This window comes from Pygocentrus nattereri, chromosome 13 (genome assembly GCF_015220715.1).
Source record: "Pygocentrus nattereri isolate fPygNat1 chromosome 13, fPygNat1.pri, whole genome shotgun sequence".
Lineage (NCBI taxonomy): Eukaryota > Metazoa > Chordata > Actinopteri > Characiformes > Serrasalmidae > Pygocentrus > Pygocentrus nattereri.
In genome coordinates this window covers 27,065,262-27,084,783 of record NC_051223.1, presented here as the reverse complement: position 1 = coordinate 27,084,783, position 19,522 = coordinate 27,065,262, and the positions used below count along the sequence as shown (strand labels likewise).

General features: G+C 38.9%; 2 protein-coding genes across 3 annotated transcripts in view; both read left to right on the top strand.

The window, feature by feature from the left end:
* Positions 1-1,477: 1,477 nt before the first annotated feature.
* Positions 1,478-14,347, top strand: dnai2b (dynein, axonemal, intermediate chain 2b). Its single transcript, XM_017703609.2, has 13 exons — positions 1,478-1,566; positions 2,633-2,823; positions 3,058-3,219; positions 3,898-4,019; positions 4,167-4,309; positions 6,134-6,247; positions 6,843-6,982; positions 7,378-7,500; positions 7,593-7,816; positions 8,401-8,536; positions 8,844-8,990; positions 10,439-10,672; positions 13,808-14,347. Exons 2-13 carry the CDS (start codon positions 2,641-2,643, stop codon positions 13,838-13,840), a joined length of 1,761 nt encoding a protein of 586 aa, XP_017559098.1. The 5' UTR covers positions 1,478-1,566; positions 2,633-2,640; the 3' UTR covers positions 13,841-14,347.
* Positions 14,348-15,747: 1,400 nt separating this feature from the next.
* The window catches only part of kif19 (kinesin family member 19), a 58,525-nt gene continuing 54,750 nt past the window's right edge, over positions 15,748-19,522 (top strand). For both annotated transcript variants that reach the window (XM_037544331.1, XM_037544332.1), the window contains exons 1-2: positions 15,748-16,180; positions 17,877-17,957. In XM_037544331.1, the coding sequence (XP_037400228.1) occupies positions 16,142-16,180; positions 17,877-17,957 (120 nt within the window). In that variant the 5' untranslated portion in view covers positions 15,748-16,141. The remainder of the gene's footprint in view (positions 16,181-17,876; positions 17,958-19,522) is intronic.

Genomic DNA, 19,522 nt, shown 5'->3' with positions numbered 1-19,522 from the left:
CTGACTGACCTTTCAGCAATATCTTTTAATGCAGACTGCGAATGACTGAAGGTAAGATTTAATGTTTACTCATCTAAAGCACATTCACAAAATTATCTCACATGCAAACCTCAAATCTAAACATTACAATTGGCTCCACAATGTTTTGATACATTTATCCTGCCTTAGACCTTGCTCTTTTTCTTAAGTAGTCAGGCACGGATGACAGAAAGAGTGTAACTGAGTGAATGTCCTCCTGTATGACCTCACATGATGAGTCTACCTGTTTGACTATGTCTCTGTAGCTATGCAGCACAGGCTGACTGCACCAGATGGGTGCGAAAGGAGTTAGAGCAAAGCTACCTAAGCTGTATTGCTTGGATTAGATCTTACGCCTGTAGTTTGACCTCTTAGCTGTTTGATTTTACCCTAATTGTTTATTTATAGCTCACTTATAGTTCTGAAGGTGTACAGCACAAACGTTTCTAAGAATTTTAATATACAGAGTTTTAATATTCAGAGTTTTAATATACAAGTAAGTGGTGGTTGACATCACTCCTGGGCACAGACGCAGTCTTTGAAGACTGATGCCACTTGTGAGGAGACTGCTTTTTTCAGCCTGAGGGAAGAGTGTGGAAGAACAAAGAACTTGGTAGTTGACAGCTGCATTCTCAAACTGATCAAAATACAGACACAGACACAGTCTCTGCTGACAGGAACCCTGTCAAGACAGCCTAGGTCTAAAATCATGATGTAGCTACATAGGGAGAATAGGGAGAAGAGGCTTGGAGAAGGATGCAGAGTGGCTGGGGCTCAAGAGAGAAAAGCAGACACTGAAAAAGGGCAGCTGCTTGAATGCAGAAAGACTGAAATGATCACATTCTAGAATTTAAATTCACTTGACTTCAGTGAAAATGTGCAAAATGACAGGCGCTCTTCCCACAGGTGTCAGGTCACCAGTGTTAGAGCTCCATCTACTGTTACTGTCTAAGGTTACTTTTTTCACACTAGTAACGAGGGGTGGAGTTCATCAAATTAACAACCAGCTAGAAAGATTTCCATACTTCAGCGATAGCTAATCATAGGTGCACTTTATCAGGTAGTCCAGTAGAAACTACACAGCACATTAATAATGTCGGTAGTTCTGATTGATTTCAGCTGATGACCTTGATCCCAAGGTTTACTCTAAAACTCGAACAGCCCAATTGAAGTGAGCTAAACCAAAACAAACCTACAGTAGCCATTAATCTTTGAGGCTTCAACCTGTTAATATATTCAAGCACACTGGAGACAGACAGACAGACAGACAGACAGACGTCTGGTGTCTTATACCTATTATATTAATTATTTTAAGCGATTTTGATCAAATATTTAACCATTTAGCTCTAAAAGTCAGTTGAACTGTAAAACCGTTTCGTTTTCATTTCATTTCATGCTCTGTTGTGTTTGCAGGCTTTAGTGATGTCCGGTTGGGGGCGGGGTCTGTTGCTATGATACGGTAAACTCTTGAGTCCGACATGAGACAGTAGCAAGAACTCGAGAAAATCTCAAACCAGAGGAAGAGTTTTTTCACTGTTAGGAATTGAGGTAAGTATTTCACAGCGTAGACTTTATTCCTTCAGTGGGTTGACAACCATTACAAGTCCTGCTCCCAGCGCAGTAAGCGCACTGAACCTACTTAGCTAACATGATGCTAACTTACAGCAGCAGATATGTAATGTCAGTTGGCTCGCTGCTAACAGCGGTGATAAGAATGCGTGTAACTTCTGCAGTGCCGTTAGCATTAGTTTTCCACATGATCATTTCGAAAATCCTTCAAAACAACAGTCGTAACATGCTGTTTGAAGCCTGGAGAAGTCGCATGCCCGTCTGCTTCGCAACAAACAATCTGTTGCTCTGTTTTTTTAACTTATTTTTGTAAGTAACTTCATTTAGCGTACTAGGTTTGCTTGCTCCCGGCTTGCTCCAGATATTTGCTTCGTGAAACACTTTAAGGAAAATTCCAACCATGTTTTGACTTTTCTGCATAATTCCATGCTAAATATGTAAACAAAGTCAGAGTGATTTCATATGACATGGTGCATTGTAGATTTCTTTACAGTGGTGGTGATAGGAACCAAGGGTCACAGTGTTTACAGCACAAATATAGCCATTTGATTTACTATCCAAAATGACCAATGAACCAACTCTACTTCAATAACCATAGTAAAGGCAATGGATCTTTAGAAAGTTCTTTACATTTAGAAGCATTAGTTCTGTATTGAACTTTGTGTACTATTTTGCCTAACAGAGCCCTACATTTACTGCTCCTCTATGAATACGTTTTAAAAATGTATTTCAGGCAAAGGTTTACCTCTTTTGGGGGCATTAAACTCTTTGAACTTCTGGTTCTTATCATCACCACCGTGAATAATTCTTACTTAGAAAGTTACTTACTTAGAAGTTACTTATTTACCAGCATTTTACATCAAACTCCAAATTACTTAGTTTGCACCTTTAATGCAGAAAAAATGGTGAAATTCCCCTTATGCTGTAAACTTGTTTGCCAAATATTATCAGAAAATCTCTACATGACAGTATCAAGATACTTATGTGAGTGTCAGATTAGCAGTGCCTCTTCATCCATCCAACTTTAATGAAAATTGCCTTGTAGGTCTCATCATGGAGATTGTGTATGTGTACACTAAGAAGCGCAGTGAGTTTGGCCGCCAGTGTAACTTCTCGGACCGGCCGGCTGAGCTGCATGTGGACATTCTGCCTGACCCCTCTCTGGCTGCCAACTTCATAGACAGAGATCCCTGTGATGTACCCATACAGTGCACACAGGAAATGTCTGAGCATGAGGTTAGTATAAGAAATCATTCAGAGCACCATTCATAGCATAATTATACCACACCAGTCCTTCTGTAGTCCACAGTATAGATTTGAGAGCTTATCTCAAGCTCTATAGGAAGGATTCCACATGGATTGAAGAGCAGATCCTAGATTAGCAGTCTCACTCTGAGATGCTAATTGAACCTGGGGCAATGACAATTTTATCAGCTGCTTATCTAATGTACAGTTGTAATCCTTTTTTAGGTGAACACAGAGCGCATCGAGTATGAGACATGTGGGATAAACCATGTGGAAGGTGGGTGGCCAAAGGATATCAACCCCCAGGAAATGGAGCAGACCATTCGCTTTAGGAAGAAAGTGGAGAAGGATGAGAACTATGTGAACACTATTATGCAGCTGGGGAGTGTGAGTGCCTTAGCGAAGACAAACACAAACACATGCACACATCACTGTATTTACCATGTACACCTTAATTTCCGGTGTATTTAAGTAATTATTAATTGTGTATTAATTATTAATGCTCACAGCTCAAAGTAGTGGGTTCAAACTAATTTAAAGAATGTGAGACTAAATTGAACTGTTTAATGTGTCAAACACAAGGCCAGTGGACCGCATCAGGCCCATGACGCAATCCTATCCGGCCCACAAAAGTGTTTTAATTTTATATTAATATTAGCCCACTGTGACCCTATCTGGACTAAGCTGTAAAGATGATTATGATGATGATGATGATGATGAATATTAGTCCAATTCACAATGTGCTGCATTACAGACTCTCCTACCGCTGCAGATTTCTTGGAAAAACTGAAGACAAGTTTCCTGAAGTGAATGGAATCTGTAATAAAAGCAAAGAGTGGACACTAAATTCTGAAACATTGACAAATTTAGTTGTTCTTCTGTTATTGTAACTTTTAATTTTCATTGAAATATATATTCTGCTTTTTTTCCTAATGTGAATTTTGACTAGAAATCAGATGAGTGAAGGGTGGTCTCTGACTTTTGCACAACACTGTGTATGAAAGTGGAACTGATGTGTTTCACTGGGATTTCTCCATCTCAGCCCTGTGTTTCTCTTTACTGTAGCACATGGAGCATTGCATCAGACAGAACAATGCCATTGATATCTATCAGGAGTATTTTGAGGAGGAGGAAGTAGTGGAGGAGACAGAGGAACAGCCCTCTGCCAAAACCATCAATGTGTTCAGGTGACCCTGCAGACAAATTTGACAACTTCATAATTGAAAGGACAGTGCTAATAGAGATAAGCTAATCTGGGTAGATAATGTTATACAACATGAGAGCTGTGATTTAAAGAGCAGGTAATACTTTTTTCTGATCTTGTCTGCATTCAGAGACCCTAATGAGGTGAAACGCACTGCCACGAGCCTGTCTTGGCACCCTGATGGTAGCCGTAAGCTGGCTGTGGCTTACTCCTCTCTGGAGTTCCAGAAAGTCACCAAAGACATGAGTTATGATTCCTACATCTGGGACATTGGTATATATTTCAATTTTTCCTACTTGTTTCTTGTATTTTATTTTTTCCTTTGAGGGCCACTTACAACACTTGTGTGGTCTTACGTACTATTTTCCAATATCTCTTTATTTTTAAAATTAAACAGGATGTTTTTGTTGTTGTGCTTTGAAGACTGACATACTGTTTCAATTGGCTGCTCTGCATTATGCCTCATTCAAAAAGCAGTCCGGGTTGAAACACTCCTTATAACTTCAGTATGGGTGGGTGAGGCTAAAGTGCTGTAGGCTGAATAGCCATAATAATTGCACTGCTTTTTCAATGACATCACCAAAAAACGAAATAAATTAAAAATGGGCTGTTTTTGCAGGTTAGTTTATACACACACACACACACACACACACACACACACACACACACACACACACTCACACTCACCGGCCACTTTATTAGGTATTACAGGTACACCTGTTCAATTGCTTCTTGTTAACACAAATAGCTAATCAGCCAATCACATGGCCACAACTCAATGCATTTAGGCATGTAGAGGTCGTCAAGACAACTTACTGAAGAGCAAACCGAGCATCAGAATGGGGAAGAAAGGTGATTTAAGTGACTTTGAACGTGGCATGGTTGTTGGTGCCAGACGGGCTGCTCTGACACATAACCATCTCTAGGTTTTACAGAGAACGGTCAGAAAAAGAGAAAATATCCAGTGAGCAGCAGTTGTGTGGACGAAAATGCCTTGTTGATGTGAGAGGTCAGAGGAGAATGAGCAGACTGGTTCGAGATGATAGAAAGGCAACAGTAACTCAAATAACCACTTGTTACAACCAAGGAATGCAGAATACCATCTCTGAACGCACAACACGTTGAACCTTGAAGAAGATGGGCTATAGCAGCAGAAGACCACGCCGGGTGCTACCCTTGTCAGCTAAGAACAGGAAACTGAGACTACAATTTGCACAGGCTCACCGAAATTGGACAATAGAACATTGGAAAAATGTCGCCTGGTCTGACGAGTCTCAATTTCAGCTGCGACATTCAGATGTTAGGGTCAGAATTTGGTGTAAACAACATGAAAGCATGGATCCATCCTGCATTGTGTCAACGGTTCACGCTGGTGGTGGTGGTGTGATGGTGTGGGGGATATTTTCTTGGCACACTTTGGGCCCCTTAGTACCAATTGAGCATCGTTTAAATGCCACAGCCTACCTGAGTATTGTTTCTGACCATGTCCATCCCTTTATGACCACAGTGTACCCATCTTCTGATGGCTACTTCCAGCAGGATAATGCACCATGTCACAATGCTCATATCATCTCAAACTGGTTTCTTGAACATGACAATGAGTTCACTGTACTCCAATGGCCTACACAGTCACCAGATCTCAATCTGATAGAGCACCTTTGGGATGTGGTGGAATCGAAGATTCGCATCATAGATGTGCAGCCGACAAATCTGCAGCAACTACGTGATGCTATCATGTCGATATGGACCAAAATCTCTGAGGAATGTTTCCAACACCTTGTTGAAAGTATGCCATGAAGAATTAAGGCAGTTCTGAAGGCAAAAGGGTTCCAACCTTTTACTAGTAAGGTGTATCTAATAATATATATACATATATAGACTGCATTGACTAGGGAGTAAATTTTAGTATTTTGAAACGTGCATACATCAAAACAAAACAAACTGATTAGTTCAGTACCACAGTAAGCGTAATTTCCATCCCTGTCTCACTTACTCTGCCTAACAAAATCAAGTTCTAAAAATTATATCAGTTAATTTTGTACATTTTAACATGCAGGTGATGTTTTAATGCTCTTCTTTTCCTGTTGTCTCATACAGAAAATCCCAATAAACCTGAGATGACCCTGAAACCGGTCTCTCCACTTGTTTGTCTGGAATATAACTCCAAAGACTCTCACATCCTAGTTGGAGGAAGCTACAATGGACAAATCGGTGGGCAGAAACTACCACCTATTTACTGTACAAGAAGTCTTTTTGTATATCCAAGATACTTCTTCCTCACTGGCATCTCCATTTCTTTGCCTGGGCATGCCACTTTTAACTTTAGTTTACTTATCTTAATTGTGATGCTCTGTGTGACTTTTTCTTGGCAGCCCTGTGTGTTTTAAGTACTCTCCCTTCTCAGAGAATAACAGTTAATGGAAAATGTCCACTTTCTGTCAGCAATTAGTATAAAAGGGCATTACTTATGCAAGCTCATTAAATGGCATCAGATATGTGAGGGACTTGAGGGACAGTGCCTGTCAAGTACAGAAATGCTAAAGGACATGTCCCGGTGCAAAGCTAATTGAGGTTTGGTGTGTCACATGTTCTAAAATTGTTTGTAAAATGTAGCTTTTCTTAAGTGTAATCTAAGTGTGTCTAAATGGCTTCTGTTCTCATAAGCAAGTATAATTATGGTATAATTATGATTTAAATGTATCAAACTAGTTTCTCTGAGTATGTCTGAGAAAAAACAAAAACTCACTTCAACCCTAAAAATAAATGTGTGTGTCAAAGCATCACTGAGTGTCTGGCATCTTTACAGCCTACTGGGATACACGGAAAGGCAGCCAGCCGGTTGAGATGTCCACCATTGAGCACAGCCATAGAGACCCAGTCTATAAGGTCATCTGGCTGCAGTCAAAGACAGGCACAGACTTCTTCTCAGCTTCCACTGATGGTCAGGTCAGTGTACAGTACAGTAAACTGTAACATGGAAAGTGATTGCACTCTCTTTCTCTCCTGTAAACATGTTTTTTTGGTTGTAAGGTTAAGGTTGTATGTATGTATTCTTTATTGGTTTGCAGTAATATCTTAAATAGAAAGGTCATGACAGTTGAGCTTGCAATTTTTCCTGAACTGACTGACCAACTGAGTACCTCTTTGGGAAGAATTTTCAGTACATGCTTTTAACACCAGTTCTGGAAGGAAAACTCAAATCATTATTTAGCTAAAACCTACTCAACCTGCTGTTTGGATAAACTTGAGTATTGTTTCTTACTTTCTTAATTAAAAACTAACAGTGAAAGCATTACTCATACATTTCCAAAAGAAGTTGTAGATGTGGTATATTTTATCAGGTGCTATGGTGGGACATTCGTAAAATGAGTGAGCCCACAGAAAGACTGGTGCTGGACCCTACCAAGGAGGGGAAACTGGAAAATGCACTGGGAGCCATTTCACTGGAGTTTGAAACCACCATGGTAAGAAATCATCTCAGGATCAGTACAACTGATGTTTTTTCAGGTTAATGCACAATGAATTGAACTATAAAGACTCCACTTTTCTTTATCAGCCCACAAAGTTCATGGTTGGGACTGAACAGGGTCTGGTGGTCTCATGTAACCGTAAAGCAAAAACTCCGGCTGAGAAGATAGTATGCACATACAGTGGCCATCATGGGCCCATCTATGCCCTTCAGAGGAACCCCTTCTTCCCCAAGAACTTTCTGACTGTGGCTGACTGGACAGCCCGCATCTGGTCTGAGGACATTAGAGAATCTTCCATCATGTGGACCAAGTAAGGATATGAAGTACCAATCAAACTGCTGAGTGTTGAGGTCCTGCAGAGTGTAGTTCCAAAAGTAAATGAGCAAAGCCATTCAGCCTTAAAAGGTGATTCTTCAAAGGTTCTTCCATAAAGGCAATCGTTTTGTGTAGAACCATGACAATGTAAATAACTTATAAATTTAAATGCATAGATGTTTCTGAATAGTTCTATACATGGTTAAACGATTATTCTCTATGATGGAAAACCTGTTGAATGTGATTCTTCTAAGATATGTGTGGTTCTTTAAAGCTTGCTCTTTAATCTAAATTCTAAAGTGCGTCTAAAATATTATCCACTACATGATATTATTTTTGATAGGATATTATTTATTATTATTGCCATATTCTTTATCCAGGCTAAATAAGAGTTTACTGCCATGTTTTGTTTTCCATGCTAGATTACAGATTAATGGATTTGAAATTGTTCATAAACAGTAAAGTTTTGGATAGACATACTGCACAGGTGTAGCAAGCAAATACAATATTACAGATTTCAGTGTATTTGGAAAAAATTTCTGTTGTCTGTGTTTCTGTTTCTGTTGTCTGTGTTTGCAGATACCACACAGCCTCCCTGTCAGATGGATGTTGGAGCCCTGTTAGACCTTCTGTCTTCTTTACTGTCAAAATGGACGGCACGTTAGATGTATGGGACTTCCTGTTCAAACAGAACGACCCGACACTCAGTCTAAAAGTGCGCTTATAAGTTCTCCTAATCTAAAGATGTATTAAACAATTTGCGTAATAACATTATTCGGAATTTGTGTATTCTGTGGTTATGTTATTATGTTCTATGAGATTTTTCACTAGTATTACTGTTGTCTTATTCAGTAAACCACAGATTCCTAATCCTGGTCCCAGAGTATTTCCTGTCCTGAACATTGTCAGTAAGGAGTTGTTTATGAGTTGTTAATCAGTTGGAAGCTGAGAAAACAGGGGTACTCCAGGACCAGTTCTGAAATATGATTGGATGTTAAATAAGTTTGCTTTCGTTATGTTAGGTGTGTGATGAGGCTCTGTACAGCATACGGGTGCAGGATAATGGGCGTTTTCTGGCCTGCGGCTCACAGCTGGGCACTACCACGCTGCTGGAGATATCCTCAGGCCTTTGCACGCTGCAGAAAAATGAGAAAGCACTGGCTGCAATGGTAAGACACACACACAAATACCCAAATAAATACAACTGTTAGAACAATAGTCCAGATATGCTTAGCTTTTAATATTCTTTAACAAAAGGACCATTGGTGTAAAGAAAATCTTGTATCTCTGAAAATTTATAAACAATGAAAAGAGCATTCTGTACATCTGACTTAAAAAAAAAACTGAAATGTTCACAGAATGTAAAGGACAGCTTGTGTAAAGTGAACAGTGTATCAACTACAACCATTTTCATACAAAGCCTTCTATTTTTAGGAGCTCAAACGTAATTGGACAGTTGGCTGTTCAGCTGTACCATGGCCAGATGTGTGATATTCCTTCATTCTGTTCTTACAAGTTAGTAGATAAAAAGGTCTCAAGTCAATTTCCTGTGTGGCATTGGAATTTGGAATGTGTTGCTGTTAAAGTCCAAAGAACTGGAAGTGAAGCTACCCATCATTAGGCTGAAAAATAAACCCATCAGAAAGAATGGCTGAATCAACTATTTGGTACATTCTTAAAAAGATGCAACACACTGCTGAACTGCAGTGGAAAACAAAATTCTTCACAACAGTTGGCAAGATCAAGAGCACCATCTAGAAGATAGTGCTATATGTGTTAGAATCAATATTCAAGAGAAGCCTTCACCAGTGCAAATACAGAGCGTTTACTGCCAGATGTAAACCACTGGTAGACCTCGAAGACCAGATTAGAGTTTGCCAGAAAAACATAAAAAATCCTGAACAAAAAAATCCTTTGGATAAATGAGACAAACACTTGATGTTTGTACCAGAATGATGGGAAGTGCCAGAAGTACCAGAATGATGGAAGTGTATGGAGAAGGGAACATGGACAGTGGACAATGGCCAAGACTTTTTTTATGCAAAGAAGCGGATTGTTCTGCAATGGTCAGGTCAATCACCTGACCTCAATCAGTGCATTTCCCTTACTCAAAGCAAAACTGAAGGTAAAATGCCCCAAGAAGCAGCAGGAACTGAAGAAATCCAGCACCTGGTGATGTCTGTGGGTTCCAGACTTCAAGCAATTACTGACTGCAATAGATTAAATGTATGAAAAAAGAGGCAGGGAATGAAAATGGCTGTAATTTGTATACTGTTCATGTGATATGGATGTAAATAGCATCAAGTTAAAGCTAAAAGTCTGCGGTTTTAGCACATATTAATTGTTTAATTTCAATTCCAATATGCAGTGAATAACTTTGTCAATGTCTGAATATTTATGGACCTAACAGTACATTAAGTTGTAAGATAAAGCAGCAGTGATATTAAGGTGAAAACCTTTGAAAACTTGATAAGATGTTCCAGAGTAGCAGTATTTTGATGGATGTTTGAGCCCTCTTAGTGTTTAACCAAACAAATGCAGAAAGAATCCTGAAGTGCTTGTGTATTCAGAGGCCAGGTATAACCGTATTAGTATGTGTGTTTGTTTGTGATGTCAGATGTTTGAACGGGAGACGAAGCGGGAGAAGATTCTGGAGGCTCGTCACAGAGAAATGCGACTTAAGGAGCGCAGCCGCTCGGAGCAGAGCAAGGAGGATGAGGCCAAAGAGGGAGAGGGAGAGGAGAGTTCTGAAGAGCTGGTGGCCCGCATAGAGAAAGAGTTCTATGAGATGATAGAGACAGAGATGAAGAATAGGGGGAAAGATGAGAAAAAAGAGAAAGAGCTAGATAAGGTCAGAAATGGGGACGGTTAAGTGAGTGCACAAGAGCTTTAAATGCAAACCCATCACCATGTCATCATATTTGTTTAAAAAAGTATTTCATGTAACATGATAAGCTTTTCTTAGACATACACTATATTGCCAAAAGTGTTCACTCACCCATCCAAATCAATGAATTCAGGTTTCCAGTCACTTCCATGGCCACAGGTGTATAAAAACAAGCACCTAGGCATACAGACTACTTCTTCAAACATTTGTGAAAGAATGGGTCACTCTTAGGAGCTCAGTGAATTACAGCATGGTACTTTGATAGGATGCCACTTGTACAACAAGTCCAGTTGTGAAATTTCCTTGCTATTAAATTTTCCACAGCCAACTGTCAGTGGTATTATAATAAATTGGAAGCGATTGGGAACGACAGCAACTCAGCCACAAAGTGATAGGCCACGTAAAATGACAGAGCGGGGTCAGCGGATGCTGAGGCACATAGTGTGCAGAGGTCTCTAACTTTCTGCAGAGTCAATCGCTACAGACCTCAAAACTTCATGTGGCCTTCACATTAGCTCAAGAACAGCATAGAGAGCTTCATGGAATGGGTTTCCATGGCCAAGCAGCTGCATCCAAGCCTTATATCACCAAGCACAACGCAAAGCGTCGAATGCAGTGGTGTAAAGTGCCGCCACTTGGCTCTAGAGCAGTGGAGATGTGTTCTCTGGAGTGATGAATCACGCTTCTTAGAGCAGAGACTGCAAGCCAGGCCTTCTTGTCCAACATCAGTGTCTGACCTCACAAATGCACTTCTGGAAGAATGGTCAAAAGTTCCCATAATCACACTCCTAAACCTTGTGGAAAGTCTTCCCAGAAGAGTTGAAGGTGTTATAGCTGCAAAGGATGGGCCAACATCATATTAAACTCAATGGATTGAGAATGGGATGGCACTCAAGTTCATATGTCTGCAAAGGCAGACGAGTGAATACTTTTGGCAATATAGCATACGCTCTTTACAGTAAAGGAGCTAAAAGAGTTTTTTAGGAGAAGTGGCTCATTGATTCCTTTAAAAACCTTTTAGCTGATGATTCTTTGAAGAAAAAATGTAAATCAGATCTGGGAAGGACTTTTGTACAGTTTAAAGAACTTCAGCATAATGTGAAGGTTTTATACCAATTGAATGTTTTTCCTAGAACAACATGTCCAGGCCAAGAACCATTAAGGAATCATTATTTTTAAGAATGTTTTTTGGGTGTCAAGAAGAGGTTTTGGAGATCCACATTTCTGCATACATGTTTAAGATGGTTAAGTAAACAATATAACTCAGAACAGATAATCTGAAATCCGTTGTAGAGAAACTTACTGAGTCAGAATTGTTCGCAGCAGAGGTGATCGGAACCAGACATCTGAAATATTTAGTGCCTTTCCTACAGACAGTGATTACATAAGAAGGTTAAAATAGGCTCCCTGATGGCAGACATTATTTAACGTCATTTTAGGCCTGTCACAATTATAACATAGTTGTCTAACCACAATTATTTGAGCTAATAGTGACTGTTTAAGCTGAATGGCATTACTTTCCACAGTTGTTATCCACACAATCATATGTTTATATTAGTTAGGTGTTTTTTTATCAGTTTGATTGAGGTAAATATGTGAAAAAGAAAGTAGAAAACACTTTTGTGGATCTTATAAAAGCAAAAGTTCTGACTTCAAAAGTGTTATGACACTTTTAAAGGGTAGCAATGAGTAATGTTTGTTTATTTGATGTTTGCACATAACACATTTAGATGGCGTTGGTGCATAATGTTTGTTTATTTGAGCTAAACCTGTGCCTGTCATTAATTGGGAGCAACTAAATATCAATAGCAAGGGCATAAAATAGAAAACCACATATATTTAGGCTTGTGTTCTTTTAATGTAATAAATAGACTAAAGAATAAGACAATTAAATTGTATATTACAATTATTCATATGGCAGGTAATCATCAGTTTACATTTCATGATCGGGACAGGTCTAGATAGTTTTGAGAAATATATTTTTCCACAACATTTTTAATTCATTCATAGTAGAAAAGAACCCAAATAAAACTTTTTTTTTCCGGTAATCCACTATAAATCCACAGCATAAAACTTCAGAAAGCCTGTATATGTTCACTGTTGATTTTTGTTAGTAAATAAAATGTCTGTTATTGCATTATAAACATTATGACTCCTGGTTCCAATCACCATGACTGTAAAGAAATAAGAGTCTGTCAGCTTCTCTACACTGAACAGTTTCACATCAAACAACTCTGAATTGCTTTTTGTTTTTATATCCCAACAGTTTATTTATGCAGAACATTTATAAAATTGATAAAATTCCCCTGCCCAGTATCTTGACAGCATTTCATAGTGTGTCAGTACATTGTACATTTGGTAGACTCAGAAAAGTGGGGTACATAAAAAGTATGAAATATATCATATATATTTATATACGATATTATTATTTTTGCCATATTGTCCAAGCCCTTTCACACATTAGGTAATTACTTTGAACTACTATGAATTACTATGAAAAGAAATAAAGTCAGGTCAGGTGACACATTATCAAATAAGTTTTGCAAAATACTGATTACTTAAATAGTTCCCTAGCCAGGAACCATATCTCATGGTTAGAGGACTATCATTCCTTTAAGAATAGTGGATAGGTTTTGATTGATGGTACACCTGTCACCATCTCCCCTCTGCTGCCATAGTAACCTGTCAAATGTAAACACACTGGTTTGTTTAGCTTTAACAGATTGCACCCTCTTTTGGTCCACTGCTCCATTAAGATAAGCCTTCAGTTCCCTATGTATAGTACCATGTGCTGACCTCTCACGTAAAGGCATTGTGTAAGACACAAGGAGAAAAAATCAGTAAACCCCACTTAGTCTTTACATACAATGTTTTATGTGGACTGTTCGTTGATGAGCAGCTGTGTTCATATGGTTGCATAAGAACCTCTGCAATTACTGCGAAACACAAGTTTTGATCAGCAAATATTTACAGCACAACATAATAACTAGAGTAGCCAGAATAGTGCCATTGCGGGTCAGTCATATTGTACAATGGCTGAATTAATGGCCATTCATGTATTGTTTGATTTTTCTAAGCTGCTCTGTCTTTGTTCCTCAGGAGAAGGGTGTGTGTGAGGAGAAGGAGTCGTGAGACGAAGATGCACCTACACAACCTCGCCTCCTCTCAGCCAAGCCGTGATCTTAGGGACAAAGAGAAGAAACATTTTGTACGCCGGAGCTCTCATTTGCCTCAAAAATCAACTGCAGGGCTTGCACAGTTATTTATCTTTACTAAGACTTTACTAGTTGAAACTGCTGTTTCAATAATGAAAATTGTGTTCTGCACATACACTTTTCACATTTTCTATACATTCTGGTTTGTCTGCAGCAGCATTCTAGCATCAGTGCAGCATCACTTCAGGGGGTGCCTTCAGTTCAAATTTTAATTTGACCAAAATTTAATCAGGGTAAATTTAATATTTGAAAATTTCACATGAAAATATATCATCACAAGTGAATTACAGTTTGAATTTCAACTCTTCAGCTGTACTGACCAAGCTGAATTGAAAAACCCCAACACTGCTGCATTCAGGTTCATTTTGCGTCCTTATACAAATATGCTTTCTGCAGCATTTGTCACATTTGTGTATCCTAATAAATGGCAATAAAATCTGATGCAGGTGCCAATACAATTAATTGAAATAACCAGCACTTTACACAATGTTTTGATTTACAAGAAAAAAAAACATATCATGATTATTGCTAAAAGTAAGTAACCTGAGACAATCATTACTAAAGCAATAAATATCAGGAGACCACACATTACAGTTGTTTTAGAACAGGTAAGTGGTGTTGTTAAGCCTGATGCAAAGCCATATTTTGTTGACAGCAGCCACCAACACTTCTCTAGAAGAGTACCTTTCTACATCAGTGAACATCTAACATACTACAATTAGGGTCCATACCCTTCAGAGCGGTAATTCTACAGCAACTCATGTACGGCTTGTTCGGTCATGTCATGGATTTCCTTGAAAAAATGAATACTGTAAACACAAACATAAACACTAAGACAGCATTTCAGTAAATCAACTGGTTTGAGTCTATAAGAGGTTACATTTTTGTAAGATGTATATCATCCTGTGCCAAATTTCATATTGAATTACAGTCCATTTTTAATACTACATTTCTAACAAATTTTGAATGATTTTTTCCTTTCTGCATGCCACATTTGAATCTATAGTATGAGATCAAATTGACTTCACAACTAAAAGTCAATTTTGTAGGCCTTTTTAGCTCTATATTTTGTCCAAAGAAACTAATTATATCCTTCAAACTTTTTTCCTGAACAAAGAACAGTGATGTCTGATTAACATACTGTATAACACTAATCTGCTCTGATATTTTTATAGAAATATGATGCATTTGACTAAGAATAACAACTGAATTTTCAGTGTAACCTCGAGACAATCTGGATCTTTTTGATGGTTAATATATTTTTTCTATTTCTTCCTATTGTGCACAGAATCTCTTAAAGAGGCACCCTAGTGCACCCATTTTTTTCTAAAATCAACACACCTAATTTAATAATAAATAAAAAGCTCAGGAATGGAGATTAATAATTAGCTAATGACATGAACCAGGCGTATTTTAGCAGTTAAAAACACTGTGCTGCATAGAGCGCAGCCCCGCGTCATTAAAGCCGGTATCCAGCAGGTGGAGCCGAAACCACGAAATCGTCGTGGAGTGCCTGTTATTTTTACCCCACCCGCATTCCGTAAAACTCCGCCTCCTAGGAATAGTGTCGAAATACGGGTGAGAGAAAAGGCTGCATCAAAACAAGATACTACACTACTACACTAATGAATGGGTTACTAATGGACATGTGCTGTTTGACATACTATTTAGTGCTTTAGACTGCGATTTGGGACGCACCCACAAATACGGACTATTGGTAGTTAGCCAATCCTAACGTAGGTGACCGTATCCTTCTAGCCAATCCCAGCGCAGATGGGCGGGGCATGTCAGAATACGGGCGGGATAAAAACAAAACAACGCTACCTGGGACTCGATAGGATCCAGCCACCTTTAAATGACGCCTCGGCTATGTGAGAATGGCGGAGAACAGCGTTTGGCAGGCTTACACTTTACAGCTGATCTCTAAGGGGACAGGACACAACATACAACTACTCACGGCGAGTAGAGGACGCTGAGGAGAGCGGTCAGCTTCATGGAGCTTCTTCTTAGACATACAGGGCATTAGTCTGTTCTCTCTGAACGGCATTTTACTCAGACTACAAACGCATCTGCTCCGTTTGACTGATAACTGTAGATTATTTGGTGTGTCGGCGGAGCGCCGTGTGAGCCATGGTGACACTGCCGAGAATATTCAGCGAGACGTTCCCGTAAGGCTAAAACACACAAGTTCGCAGATATTGACGAATTTCTATCTGACATGAAGGATACCGGAGAATCCAAGGACCACCAGCTAACGGTGAGTAACTGCTTCTGTGGACAGATAGCCTAGCCTGTCATGTGTGAAGTTATCTTTTCCTCAGATGACGTAACTATTTTGCTCAAATTAACGTTTGTTATTTCCTGCATATTATTACCAGGGTTGGACAAAATACTTAGAAAAATGAGTACTGGCTGAATACTGAATGCACTTTCCTAAATGTATTGAGTAACGTATTCCGTTACAACGCGTTACAAAGTAACCTATGTATATAGAATACATTCAGAATACATAAAGACGAGGCACATTAGGCCTCATTCACTAATATTTCCAATAAGTGTTTCCTTAATTGTTTTCTTGAGAAACGTCCTAAGAAAAAGTCTACAATAGATTCATAATTAGTTCTTAAATTATTTGCACCATTGTGCTGTTGAATGTGTGTAGATTCTGTTTTCACCTAAGAACAAATTCCAACTAAGAAGACACTGGTGACTGTCAGATTCTTTGTGAAAACTGTAGAAGTGGGTTTTAAAAAGAAATAACTTCTTTAGAACAGTTGGTGAATGAAGCCCATCCATTTATGGGTCCACTCAGGCTTTAGCAGAGCTCAGAAACACTGAGATTAATAACTGATCATCATATTGATTTATCAGTCCACTCAGGCTTTAGCAGAGCTCAGAAACACTGAGATTAATAACTGATCATCATATTGATTTATCAGTCCACTCAGGCTTTAGCAGGAACAGTGTTTGTAAAGAAGCTATTAATTGAATTTTACAATTTGTCTAATGAGCATGTTTGCTACATGCTGTGTGCCGATTCTCAAATTATTAAAAGTAACTGTATTCTGAATACTACCTTTACAAAATGTAACTAGTAAATACTTCATTTCTGTATTCTGAATATGTATTCCCAATGCTTGTGTTTTGTTATATACCAACCATGGCATAACCACCGAGTATAATGAGGTAATCATGTCCTAGTAATAACTATGAAGGTCTCCTATGTAGTCTTTGTCATAGTTAAAAGATTTACAGTAAATTCTTCTGAAATGTTTGCCAACATCAAAGCCACTCACTTTGTAGATTATTGTAGATCCACATGGAAGCTTTTTCCCATCTACTCTGTTCTCTCATTATTCCTATTCTGAAAAGTCAAAAATAAGCTTGACCACACTGAGTTTTAGCTTTGTAGCTGGAGAGTTTAGTGCTTGATTTACAGTGATATTTTTTCTCAGAGCTGAATAATTCACATGGCCAGTTCCAGTTCCCTTGGTCTTTTTCCTGTGTAGCAGCCTTGAACTGGAGCAGCCATCAGTCATAGCAGTGCCTTTGAACTGGTAGTTACAATGCTGAGATAGTGTAGGCTAATTAAATGACCACCCCACCTGAGCACTCTATTGGCCTGGTAACAGAATGATTGGATTTTAAAGCAGGGTAGCAAAAAGCAGGCAACCCTTCAAAAGCAGCTTGGTATTGGATCATGCCCTCAAAAGTAGATTGCTCCTATGCAAGAAGTAAATTGCTCATCAAGGCTCATTAATCAGCTCAGAACGGCATATTTCAGTGTGATCCTCAAATAATATTCATGCTTTTGAGATGTGCTTCAGTATTTCTCTTGGGTTATTCTGTCTAGGTGTAGCATATTTACTTGGGTCTTAAAGAATAGTTCAGGAATTGGTACCATTATCTCCTTGTTCTGAAGAAAGCTGTCTCTGTGCTTGCCTGTTTCTCAGGTGGCTTTGCGAATCCGGCCTCTGAGCGATGTAGAACTGGAGGAAGCGGCCACAATAGTGGCCCACCGAGTGGACGACCAGGTGAGAGTTTGACTTCATCATGCAGGTGTGAGAGATAAACAGACAGTATTTGGTTGTTTTCATGTGTACATCATGTTAAGAAACAGTACATAATATCAAAACATTTTTTCAAAATATCCTGTCAACTGTTGGATACCATATGAAATGGTCACGTGTTTCTTGGCCTGCTGGGTGTCATTGTATCACTAGGACATGTACAATAGAGCTAACAAAAGGATAAGGGTATCATTCTAGATGTATTTTTAATATATGGAGTCTGTCAGTGTTGTCTTTTAATGCCAATGTCAGTGACAATAATGCAGGCAGAGGCGTCAAAATCAACTAGTCAGCATCAACATACTCATGAGTTTAGTAATAGCAAACAACCTGGAAGAGCATGTCAGATAACAGTAGTGGATGACCAACGAACTCTTTTAATCAAGAATATTGAACAGAGCAATGACTACCACACAGAGAAGAGTGCATCAACATGAGGTCACCACAGGATGCAAACCACAGGTGAACATCAAGGACTGAAAGGCAAGTTTACAATTTACTGAAAACTAGGTAAAATGTTCTGGTACAGTTTTCAGTAAATGAGATGAAGATTGACGATGAAACATGTTGGAACAGAGGTGTATGGCTTCCAGTACAACTGACTCATTTGGCTTTACTGATGGTATAACTGCTGATTGCAGCAGAAGGACCGATTCTGAAGTCTACTGGAGAACCTTAAATAATAAGTGCTCAGACTCCCCTAAAAATCTTTGGGTGGCACTTCAACCTGCAGTAAGACAATGTTGTGAAATGTAATTCCACTAATATATTTACTTCACTTAATTAAATAAAACTAAATGCAAACTTCAACTGAAACACTTTCACCTGAAACTTGCAATGAGTTTGTAACGTAGTGCTGGAACTTCTACCAACGTCTGATTATTTATGGACAGCATGGTGTATTGTACCTGTTCATTAGCCCACTCATACTGCTCAGAAGCCTCCTTCATTCCACTCACGTAGTATGCACTTCACTGAATTCATTAAGTTGTTATAAGGCAGTCAAGAACATGCTGCAGCACTTATCTACTGTAGCAGCGCTACATTCGCATGTTGAGTATGAGAGCTTCTGATGGCAGTATAATTTCTGCTGAAGCGATTGGCTGGTTGGTTATTTTCATGTTTTTCATTTCAAATTCTTTTATGTTGTATTACATTGTCATATAGGTGTCATAGTGAAGAAATGGAGTCAGTCCAAGGACCAAAACGACTCAAGGAGTGGGAGAGTGATACATATTGATATTCTAAAAGTTGTATCCCAAAAGCTCACACTGTAAAACAGCACAAGATTGAGTACAGTTCTCAGAAAAGAATAAACCCGCAGTTCAGCTGTTTAGGAGGCCATGTGAGGCTAATTGAAGACTAGTGCTTTTAACACATGAATACAGGCTGTGTGAAGTGTCTCCAGTGTCTTATTGTCTTGTGGCCTGATGTTCATTGGTGGTCAGTGCTGATTTTTGCCTCTGTTAGTGGAACGAGGAGGGCATGGTTAGCTACTCTGGGTCTCTTGGGTCTGAGATATTATTAGA